This window comes from Mchenga conophoros, linkage group LG23 (assembly GCF_057382185.1).
Source record: "Mchenga conophoros isolate Kocher_MC1m ecotype Shallow Benthic linkage group LG23, M_conophoros_male_GT1.1, whole genome shotgun sequence".
Classification (NCBI taxonomy): domain Eukaryota; kingdom Metazoa; phylum Chordata; class Actinopteri; order Cichliformes; family Cichlidae; genus Mchenga; species Mchenga conophoros.
Window position 1 is genome coordinate 51,106,775 of NC_140547.1, and position 12,545 is coordinate 51,119,319.

The 12,545-nt window shown below is 43.7% G+C and overlaps 1 protein-coding gene across 1 annotated transcript in view; it reads left to right on the forward strand.

Moving 5' to 3' along the window:
• The window catches only part of LOC146548279 (NACHT, LRR and PYD domains-containing protein 12-like), a 64,446-nt gene that overhangs the window by 35,363 nt on the left and 16,538 nt on the right, over positions 1-12,545 (forward strand). Inside the window, 1 exon segment of the mRNA XM_085265048.1 lies at positions 916-1,095. Coding sequence (XP_085121174.1) covers positions 916-1,095 — 180 coding nt within the window.

A 12,545-nucleotide genomic window follows, 5' to 3' on the forward strand; every position in this document is an offset into this window, starting at 1 on the left:
GTTCATCGAACTCCTTTGCTACAGACTCTGACAGTGTTTTTAAATTGATCTTTTCTAAGAAATCAGATAGTGTATTGTTATCTTTACATGTATCTGAATTTTTATATAATGACTCGAAAAAATTGGCAAAACAACTTGCAATTTGATTTGGTTTAGTAATTAGGGTTTGATCTGACTTCAACTTTTGGACCATATTACAAGTTTGCTGTTTCCTGAGTCTTATTGCCAGCAATCTACTAGCCCTACTACCCTGTTCATAGTACTTTTGTTTAGTGAATCTTAAATTGCCCTCAATTTTCTCGTTCATTAAACTATTAAGCTCACTACATAACATTTTAAGATCGGAAAGCAAATTGGCTGTCCGTGCTTTTTTGTGTCGTTGCTCTAGGTGTTTTATTTTGGCCTCCAATTGCCTTGGCGCAATCCCAGAGAGTTAAAGGCGATATCTCTGGAGTTGTGTTCAACTGCAAGTAAGTATTTAGTTCAGTATGTATGAACTCAAAAAACTGCCAATCATTTAGGAGTGAGGCATTTAGTCGCCAGACTTTAATGTTCTTGATGCTCCTGTACCATCTCTCTGTCATCCTCCTCGCTCCCTCTTTGCACTCACAGTCTTTGTGCATCATTAACACTCACATGAGGAAAACCAAAGTTTTACTGGGCAGAAGATGATCATCAGTGACGCTGTCTTTAAAATACTCTTGTTAGAAATGTTCGACTTTAATGTGAAACATTCAGAGTTTTTTCTCTTGTTGTGTTTGTTTGAAGCTGCTTCCTGTTGGCTTCAGCTGTTTGGAGTTTCCATTTTCTAAACTTCTACATTCTGAACCTTCTTCAGCTCTGAACAGATGATGAAACACTGAATGATTTCAAGCTCTTTGTCTAATAAACTTACATCTTTCATTCTTCATACAGATTGAAGGGCTGTGGTTTGTCAGATATTGGCCTTGATTATCTGGCAGCAGCACTGAAGTCCAACCCCTCGTATCCCACAGAGGTGGACCTGAGTGGAACCTACAGCAACCTGAAGGATCCAGGAGTGAAGCATCTGTGTGATTTTCGGGAGAATCCACGATGTCGATTTGAAACTCTGAGGTCAGTCAGCATGTTTTAGTTGTGCTGAGATGAATATGATGTGAAAGTTGTGCTGACACTAAACTGCAGACATCAGGCTGATATTACACTGATCCACACTGAAGATCTTCATGGTAAAGTCTGTTTTCTTCTTCTCTGGTTTAGTCCATTGACTGCAGCAGAACAATGTTCACATTTCAAACAGTGATACTCAACGTATGGCCCGCGGCCCACACGCGGCCTGCCCACCTTTCCTGATTCAGAGAGAGGGGACCCTGATTAACTGTGTAGCTTCTTCCTCACAGTTCTAAGTATCAGACACAACAATGAATAATCCACAGCTGACTGTCTTTAGCAGGTCAAAGGTCACGGCACACAGCACTCTGTGAAACAGTTTGGAGCAGGAATTCTTGCACATTTACAAACTGACACTGCTGCACGGCATGCTGGGTAATGCTAGCTGCTCAGGTATGGGCGTGCTAATGGCTGTGAGGCTCCGTGGCTGCAGAACACTGAAGAAGAGAAAAGAGAGGTGGAGGATGAAGAAAAGAGGCGGACATGAAGCAGACGTTTAGCTCCAGAGAGGAGCTGTGTCTGTGTGGGCGGGGCTCAGGTAGCTCCGCCCACACAGTGAGACTGAAGCAGGTGAAGAGTAATAAATGAAGACAGCAGACAGTATTTGATAAGCTGATGTACAAACATGTAGAATGATGGTGGCAGCTACAGAAACAGGTCCATACAGACTGAAGCGTGTCTCAGTCTGAATGTACACTGCTGTTATAAGAGCTGTGGAAACTCAGGTCAAAAGGACGTAACCACACTGCTGACAGTTCCAGGACATTCACAGAGTTACAGCATCATTTGTGACCATAAAGACAGAAAGCTCATCCAAATCCTGGGATTAAAAGTCTGTCCTGGTGGTGTCCAGTCAAACACGTCTCTGTGAAAGCTTCAATCCAACAGGCTCCAAAGTCCTTCTGCTCATTTCCTCGCCGGGTTCTTGATGCTCCTGTACCATCTCTCTGTCATCCTCCTCGCTCCCTCTTTGCACTCACAGTCTTTGTGCATCATTAACACTCACATGTGGAAACCCAAAGTTTTACTGGGCAGAAGATGATCATCAGTGACGCTGTCTTTAAAATACTCTTGTTAGAAATGTTCGACTTTAATGTGAAACATTCAGAGTTTTTTCTCTTGTTGTGTTTGTTTGAAGCTGCTTCCTGTTGGCTTCAGCTGTTTGGAGTTTCCATTTTCTAAACTTCTACATTCTGAACCTTCTTCAGCTCTGAACAGATGATGAAACACTGAATGATTTCAAGCACTTTGTCTAATAAACTTACATCTTTCATTCTCTATACAGATTGGAGCGCTGTGATTTGTCAGAGATCAGCTGTGATTATCTGGAAGCAGTGCTGAAGCTCAACCCTTCGTATCCCAGAGAGGTGGACCTGAGAGACCACAAGCTGCAGGATTCAGGAGTGAAGCAGCTGTGTGTTCTTCTGGGGAATCCACAACATCAAATTGAAACTCTGAGGTCAGTCTCCACGTTTTAGTTGTGCTGACACTGTCGATCTGTGGAACTAAAACCTTTATACAGGAAGTCTGGTTCAGCTCTTTGTAGACCTTCTAATCTCTGATGCTCTGAGTCTTACTCAGTAGGTGATGCAGAGTTGTGAAGCCGATGTGGGTGAGGACACTCGCCCAGCTCTAACTACTTTGACGTCCAGGCGGCTTCCCTGCTTGTCCTGATACAAACAAACCTGAGTAACGTTGCAGGTCAGATCTCATCAGTCACACCTGTTATGGCAGCTCTCCTCTAGATTGTAGTTCTTGTTAACCTGGGATGGTTTTAGAAGCCTGGACCACAGACTGCAAGGGAAGATATTACTGGGAAAGGCCAAAGCAACCTATTAGACCCATTAAACACTAACATAGATGAATACTCAGATTTAAACCTTTATTGTTTCACAAAGGGTTAAAAAGGGAACGTCCACAGTTTAGACTGCAGCAGATTTTATTAAAGCAGTTTGACAGGAGCAAAGCAAAAACACAAAGAATAAGTGTTTCACATATTAATACATATAACATAATAATAAAAGAAAAGCAAAAGAATGATACAAAAGAATGAAAAAGTTGTCCAGAGCAGCAGGATGTCTGAGGTCTGCAGAAACACAAAAACACAGCAGCTAAAAATAGTTGTTGAAAGAAAACGAGGTGGGAGCTGCTGATTCCTGAGCTTTGATACTGGATTAGCTTCAGTAGTTATTCCCATCACTGCTGTAGGAGCTACATTTAGTCACAGCTGATTGTCTTTGACCAATCAGAAGACTACTGTTGTAAAAACAAGCAGACAAAGAACCAATGAGAGTGAAGAACAGGATAAAGAGCTCGTGTGATGGAGGCAAAGCAATAATCAGCAGACTGTAGCAGTTTCTATCTGGATGAAAGTAGAAGGAGCTCAGCGGAGCTCAGTCCCATATCTTTGGTTAGAAACAACATCAGTGATTTCCTGCTGCTCGAGATGATTCCAGCAGCTCTCATTACAGCAGCTGATGAGAGAAACAGCTGATGGCTCACAGCTCGTGCACTGTTGGATCTCCAGATGTTCACGTGGCTGAAGTCTGTGAAGAAACTGTGGTCCACGTAGTTCACACGGCCTCAGATTGGACCGAGCTCCCTGGATCACTGCAGCATCCTCAGCTGGTACATGGACGTCTCTGCTCCTCAGTCTTGGAGCCCCTGCAGGTCCGTCCACACCACCAGGTCTTCTCACTCACCTTTCCTTTGTCCTCGTCCTTCATCGGCCGTGCTGTGTCTTTGTTCCTGCGGTGTTGTTCCCACGATGCAGCGCTGATGTTCCCTCCTTGAATGCACAACAAGTACGGTGCTGGTCTTTCTCGGGTGGAGCAGAGACAGATTGAAGTCTTTCAGGCTTTAGTGCCGACTTCCCTGACAGAGGCTGGACTCCATGGTCTGCACAGGAGGCTTCTACACTGTGTGGAGGTGACTCCTGGACTCGAAGACAGGCTGCAGGTACATGTGTGATGAAGAGGAGCTACAGCAGTGTGATGGAGCTGCAGGTGTGAAGGAAGTCCTGCTGTCCTGTCCCACCCTCATCTTTGCTTCCTCTGTCTTCTCTGGACTTGTCCTCCTGTTTCAGAAACAGCACTGCTTCATGCCGAGGGTGGACGGGAGCGTTGGCTCTGATTCTTTTACCGTCCACCACAAGGAGACACTGATGCTGACCTCCTGATTCATCTGCATGTGTTCTGCTTCACACTGCTCACCTCCACCAAAGACTTCACAAACATCTTCTTTCTTTGAGTCCAGTTTGTCCCACAAACACTTCCAAATCTCCTCCTCTGAGATTCTGCAGCTTCTTGCAGTGTGACTCAGCTGACTTCTGACAGACCACAGACTGGCACAGCATCCACATGTGTCTCCTTTCAAACAGGCTCTTGATGTTTCCTCCCACATCATTCTGGCCTCTCAGTCTCCTTTGTTCTCCAGCTCTGTAGCTCCAGCTGGTGAAGCTTCAGTTTTCCATGTTGGTAACAGTAAACTACAGCCTCTGCTGTCAGCTGGGTAACTAAACAGAGCTGCAGCACGTCTCTGCGGTGGTGCTACATCCAGCCTGCAGACGGCCGTCTACATGTTGTAGTGGTTTACAGTCACCAGGGGGCGCTGTCCCAGCCATGCAGGCAGTGGGCTGCTCTGCTTGTGCTGTTGTTGGTGAAGCTGAAGTGAAAGTGATAGGTTTGTAGTTTGAACCTATCCACTGGAACGTTAAGGACAATCTGCTACGCAGCAAAAAGCAAGACACAAGGCACCAAAGTTCTCTGGTTTACTCATGCATGAGGGAGACCTGGCTGGAGCCAAGCGTCGTTCCACCACTTGACCACCATCAGACTCTCAGCCAGGCTCCCCATAGCACTCCTTTTATTGTGGTTACATGAATATGCATAGGGTCATTAACATATAGCATCTCACATAGGTATACATGTGAACAAAGAATAGTGTGTGTGTGTGTGTGTGTGTGTGTGTGTGTGTGTGTGTGTGTGTGTGTGTGTGTGTGTGTGTGGTACTGCTGATCAAAGGGTCATATAACATCCTTGGTCAGGAAGAGGGTAGACCCCCCTTCACCCTAGATGGTTCACCCTAGATAACATGGTGAGGAAGTCCAGCAGTTCATCTAAACAAAAAGCACTTAGACTAGAACAGACGTAGCTACGTTAATCCTGCCATAAAACAATAAGAGAAGGTACGACCTCTCTCGTGCTCCCAGGATGTGGGTGTGCATTCTAGTGTGGAATACACACCAAGCCCCTGCAGCCTGCTAAAGATCACACATCCTATCACTACACAATTGATTATACACCTCTAAGAATATATGGTTAAATATTTCCTAATACAAATGACAATAATAAAATCTAAACCCATCAGAAAGCGAGAGTTAAAACACTGAACAGTGTCCACTGAGCTTCTCATGCTATTCTCATGCTCAAAGAAGTTTAACAGGAAGGACGACTCGCCCATCAGGCGTCCAGCTGTCCGTGACCGTGTCCACAGCAGAGTGTGACCGAGGCTTCATGCTAACACGCACACATGAAGCTAATACCACCACGAGCAGCTGCTCAGTGGATTTGGAGGACAAATGTCTGCAGCTTCTCACAGGCAGTATGCAGAATGTGGATCTCCACAAAGACTGTGGAGAGCTCGTCCCACACTCTAAATCCAAACTTGTCTGCACAAAACTTCTCACACGTTCCCGTCACAAGTGTCTTCTAAGTGAAGCTACCAGGTTCAGGTCCAGCTTGTTTATCTGGAGCTGCAGGAGATGATCCATCCTCACAAAGCAACACAGACAGCAGATATGCAAACACACAACACAACCAAAGGATTCTCTATGCATGTCTGTGGCTGATGCTGCTGGAACGAAGCTGTTTGAAACCTTGTTGTTCTGCACTTTGGGACCAGAAGAGGAAACTGAAGCTCTGTGCAGAGGGTCCAATGGAAGCAGCCAAGCGCTGTAAGTGTAAGTTCATTATTAAAGAATGAAAGCAAAGTGTTTCTGAAATGTGTCAAATCAGCCTTTGCTGGCATTAAATGAGGTTCTGTGTGAGGAGCACTCGTCCATGGCCTGGGCTCCTCACTGTCAGGTAAAGTTTCATAAAGCTTTTGAGTTTTTCTGCAGATAATGTTGGTGTCCAGCACGATGTTCTTTTTCCTGCGGTCACTGAGCCACAAAGCCAAAGCTGACTCCATCCTTACGATGTTCTTGTTGTGGACAGTTACAACCTTTTTGCCTCCTTGTTGAAACTATGATGGTCAGCATCTTCCTCTGCCTTTGGCTGCTACCACAGGTGCAAAACGTCTCGTCATCATTGTTGTTTGTTGGGGACACAACGTACAAACATACAGTGCAGCACTGCAGAGTCACACTGCTGTAAATTTGAACACATTCTGTACTGTACAGGAGACACGGCACGAGATTGGCTGACAATGGTCTACAGCCAATCAGGACGCAGAACACAATGCGCTGTAAAAAACAAAAGCATGCAAAATTGCACAAAAAAGATCAGCGAAACAGCGAGGCCGCCAAAGGTGAACTGTGTTACAGCGAGGGACCAGCGTATATGTGGTTGTTGGGACGATAAATGTCTTTGAGCTTGTGTCAGAAGACGAGCTGCAGCTTTCTGGACCAGCTGCAGTCTTGCCAGGCAGGTCCCACTAACTCCAACATATAAGGAGTTACAATAATCCAGCTGGGACGTCATGAAAACGTGGATCGCCCGTTCAAGGTTTTTAAAAGATAGAAATGATCTCACCTTAGATAAAAGCCTCAGTTTGAAGAAAGACCGCTGTACAACTGAGCTCAGCTGTTTTTCAAATTGCCGTCAAATATAAGCCCCAAATGTAATAATGCGATTTAATAAAAGAGCTGAACCAGTCTAATAGAGCGCCCTTGATGCCGCCATGCTCCAATGGTGAGGTCAAGATGCTGTGGTCAAGGCAGCGGTCAGATCCAAAAGCACAGCTGAGTCTCCTGATCAGTGGCTGATAAAAGATCATTAAGAACTTTTCAAAGGGCAGTTTCAGTGCTGTGAAGAGCTTTAAAACCAGACTGAAACCTTTACAACAGATTGCAGCTGAACAAATATAATCTTTTACAAAATCTTCGACAGGAAGGGAAGCTTTGAAATAGGCCTGAAGTTTGAGCGGACAGAGGATCCAGATCAGGTTTTTAGTACAGGCTGTACAACAGCATGTTTAAAACAGGCTGTACAACACCTGAACTAAGACTGCTGTTAAAAATCGCTAAGATGTCGGAACCAACAACCTTTAAAATCTTTTTAAACACGTGTTGGAACAACTTCATTTGGACAAGATGATGTCTTTATAGCATCACATCGTTCCTCCACCTGATCAAACCACACAGGCTCAAACTGATCAAAAACAGCTGAGCAGGTGAATATTTTAGCCCCGGTGCGATCTCGGGCGAGAGTATCGATGATGGCCAAAGGGCAGCGTCCAGCTCTACGGCCGCTGAAGAGCAGACTCAACAGACGCGCGTGATGTGGATCCTACTGCTCTAAAACTGGAGCTTCTTCAATCCATTAAAGAGGACATTAGTACGCTGTTAAAAGAAGAAGTCAGAAATGCATTGAAAGAAGATTTTGACAATATAAGGGCTGACGTGCAAGGACTGAGAAATGAGATCGCTAACAGCATGGCGGCGACGTGCGGCGAAGTTGATGGAGTAAAGGTTAGAGTGAAAGAAGCTGAGGATGGGCTGTCAATGTGGAGCGATGAGGTGACCACCCTGCAGTCTACAGTAGAGAGTATGAAGGAGGAGCTGTCTGACCTGAAGGATAAATGTGATGAAGGCAGGAAGCGGAGAGCTAACATCCACATCATAGGGATCCCAGAGGGCCTGGACTCGAGCTCCTCCACGGCCGTATCCGTGCTACTACGTGAAGTGCTGGGTATGGATAAAGACGTTATTGTCGACCGCTCACACAGGAGCCCTATCCTGAGAAAGCCAGCTGGTAACCCGCACGCCGTCATAGCCGAGCGTCACTACTACCAGGATTGTGTGGCTACGCCGTGCCAGGGCCCAAGCCCCGCTTGAGTTTAACGGACAACCTATTGCAATATTACGACTGGGCGATATGACCCAAAGTTCATATCTCGATATTCTTTAGCTGGATGGCGATATACGATATATATCTCGATATTTTTAAAGCCAGAAAGTACAAACAAAAAGAGAGTTCTTAGTCAAAGCTGTGTCCCAAATCTCACACAGGCACATTTATTAACATACAGCGTAGATGTACATGAAACAATTACTCAGAAATAAATGATCAGCATTTATTAAATAATAATGCTCCATAAATAAAAGAAAACAATGTTGTGTTTGTGCATAACAAAAAGCTCACAATCGTGCAGTCAAAATGTAAACAGACGCTGAGCATAATAACAAGCAGCTGCTCTGTTCCCAGGTTCTACTGCGTGACTGACAGCCTGGAGTTTGAAATCCTCTTTGTAACCGTGTCTCTTACAGGTGCCATTTATGGTCCTTATACACACTCAATACAGTAATATTACGTTGAAGCAGAGTACGTATCACTCCGCGAGGCTCCTCGTAGCTGTAATGCTCCAACAATCCATCAAGCGGTGCGACCTCGTAGCTGAGCAAAGTCGTACCAAAACATCTTTTGAAAGGTTTCTGAGCGCCGTGTAGCACATAAAATCGGTTCGAGGTCAGTAAGCACAACCAGAATTCATCCATAAGGCGCACTGTCGATTTATGAGAAAATTACAGGATTTTAAGTGCAGAAAACATAGTTTATGGTTTTCCTTTGATCTTAGCAAATATCTACGCCTCTAATTGGGACGATCACAGATTTTTCACTAATGTCTTTGCGCGGCTCCCCAATATGTCATCACACAATATCATCTTTGAGGGAGACCTAAACTGCTCATTATCTGCTATGGACCACAGTTCACACAAAAGTACACTTAGTCCAAACTCAGCATGCGTCATTCAGAGCTTTCTTGATAATTATGGGCTGGCTGATGTATGGAGATTTCATAATCCTGCTTCACGTCAATACTCTTTTTTTTCTAATGTCCATAAAACATATATTTGTATAGAAAAACGTCTCCCTTTAGTTACAGAATGTGATTATAAGACTCTGGTGATTTCTCCTCTTGTTTTTTCAATGTGTATTCCTGATGCCTGCTCCAACTATCAGCCATGGAGATTCAACTCAGTGTTGTTAGCAGATGAAGAGTTTGTCAGTTACAAAAGGTCTCAAAGACATTTTTTTTTCTATCAATCAGACCCCAGAGATGACATCATCAGTCATTTGGGAATCTCTAAAAGCATCTGAGAGGCCAAATAATTTCATTTTGTGCCAAACAAAGTGCAACACTGAAAGAACATCATCCATAAATATTGAGTAAGAACTGGACTCTCATACAGTGAGACTCAAATGCCTTTAAACATCAGCTTATCCTGCTGATCCAAGTCCAACACTGAGTTTGTAAAAACATGTTTGTCAATCATTTTGTTTGGTTTCTGAGGAAAATGATTCAATAACTTGCTGCTAATACACAACATTTCATCATATTTCCTCATAACCCTCTTTTGTCTGACCATTTGATCCCATTTGAATTTGCAATAAAGGATCCACAGAGTTTGGTGACAATAATGACAGTAGATGTTTGTGTGAAAGTGCTGGAAGCAAATGAGTGTGTGATGTTCTTTCAGTGTTGCACTTTGTAGACGCTCCCTGAGCACTGGTCTCACAGCCAGCTGCACATAGAGACCAGTGTTGTTAGTCCAGGTCAGAAGATGACTTGTTGGAATGAAAATGAGCTTGTAGTTTGTCTGCTTTAATAATGTGACTGGAAAAAGGTGTTGGACTTCAAATATGTCCATTTCTGTCACACTTCACCTTTAAAAGTGAAGCCATGTGGTTCCTGGAAGGAAAAACACGACTTTTTCAAGTCTTTGTCCTGTTTTTATGAGAAATGTACGACTTTAATGTGAAACATTCAGAGTTTTTTCTCTTGTTGTGTTTGTTTGAAGCTGCTTCCTGTTGGCTTCAGCTGTTTGGAGTTTCCATTTTCTAAACTTCTACATTCTGAACCTTCTTCAGCTCTGAACAGATGATGAAACACTGAATGATTTCAAGCACTTTGTCTAATAAACTTACATCTTTCATTCTTTATACAGATTGAAGAGCTGTGGTTTGTCAGAGATCAGCTGTGATTATCTGGCAGCAGCACTGAAGTCCAACCCCTCCCATCTGAGAGAGCTGGACCTGAGTAATGACTACTCCTCTTCTTCAACTAAGAACAACCTGCAGGATCCAGGAGTGAAGCATCTGTGTGGTTTCCTGGAGAGTCCAGGATGTAAACTTGAAACTCTGAGGTCAGTCAGCATGTTTTAGTTGTGCTGAGATGAATATGATGTGAAAGTTGTGCTGACACTAAACTGCAGACATCAGGCTGATATTATACTGATCCACACTGAGGATCTTCATGGTAAAGTCTGTTTTCTTCTTCTCTGGTTTAGTCCATTGACTGCAGCAGAACAATGTTCACATTTCAAACAGTGATACTCAACGTATGGCCCGCGGCCCACACGCGGCCTGCCCACCTTTCCTGATTCAGAGAGAGGGGACCCTGATTAACTGTGTAGCTTCTTCCTCACAGTTCTAAGTATCAGACACAACAATGAATAATCCACAGCTGACTGTCTTTAGCAGGTCAAAGGTCACGGCACACAGCAGACAGTCAGAAATATTCTAACTCTGATCATTTATCAGTTGTGACACTGTGAGACTTGATCAGAGGTGTGATCATCACAGCAGAGGCCTTTGTGTCAAAGTCACTGAGGATCAAACAGAAACACATGAAGCAGATTTTCCTCTTCTGGCTTTTTATAGCAGATAACCTTCAAAATATTCTGCAGTCGATCAAAAACTGAAGCAAACCATGAAGCAACATGTGAACATGAGCTGATGCTGCTGAAGTGAAGCAAAGTTACAGAGGTTTGATTACAGACACAGCTGAGAGTTTGTAATCTGTCATCATTTTAAAAAGTTTCCATGGAACAGCAGAAATGAGGCTTTACTGTCAGAGGCCGACAGCACTGAACACAACAGCAGACTGGTGGCTAATAAACAGTGAATGATGCAGAAACAGATGTTTGAAGCTGTTCTTGGAGTACACTGAGAGAGAGAGAGCTGTGCAGGCAGGAACAGCCAAAGTCAGAGAGAATTCATGAGCATATTGATCAAACGTGAAGCAGAGTTTGGATCTTCTTTTGCTGCTGCTTCACTCAGTTTTGGTTGGAGACAGATGAAACCTGCAGCTTCAGGATCTGTGAGCTGTCCACTTTCAGCCCCGACGGCGTGTCCGTGTACGTGCCGTCGAGTGAACGATCCACGCTCTGTGTTTCCATCTTTGTGTGTTTAGCTGCTCTCATTTACTGTTTTAGCTGTTTGCTGCTTGTTGAAATAGTTTGTGAGCTTTAACCTGAGATTCTGGCAAAATACATTTATATTAAACATCGATTCAGGATTGAATGAATCAACATCGTTTTATTCAAATTAAAACCATTTAAATGGGAACATGAATTTTTTACAGCCGCCTCTAATGCTGGGTAATGTCAGCTGGTCCATGTGCAGCTGGCTGTGAGGCTCAGGGAGCGTCTACAAAGTGCAACACTGAAAGAACATCATCCATAAATATTGAGTAAGAACTGGACTCTCATACAGCGAGACTCAAATGCCTTTAAACATCAGCTTATCCTGCTGATCCAAGTCCAACACTGAGTTTGTAAAAACATGTTTGTCAATCATTTTGTTTGGTTTCTGAGGAAAAAGATTCAATAACTTGCTGCTAATACACAACATTTCATCATATTTCCTCATAACCCTCTTTTGTCTGACCATTTGATCCCATTTGAATTTGCAATAAAGGATCCACAGAGTTTGGTGACAATAATGACAGTAGATGTTTGTGTGAAAGTGCTGGAAGCAAATGAGTGTGTGATGTTCTTTCAGTGTTGCACTTTGTAGACGCTCCCTGAGCACTGGTCTCACAGCCAGCTGCACATAGAGACCAGTGTTGTTAGTCCAGGTCAGAAGATGACTTGTTGGAATGAAAATGAGCTTGTAGTTTGTCTGCTTTAATAATGTGACTGGAAAAAGGTGTTGGACTTCAAATATGTCCATTTCTGTCACACTTCACCTTTAAAAGTGAAGCCATGTGGTTCCTGGAAGGAAAAACACGACTTTTTCAAGTCTTTGTCCTGTTTTTATGAGAAATGTACGACTTTAATGTGAAACATTCAGAGTTTTTTCTCTTGTTGTGTTTGTTTGAAGCTGCTTCCTGTTGGCTTCAGCTGTTTGGAGTTTCCATTTTCTAAACTTCTACATTCTGAACCTTCTTCA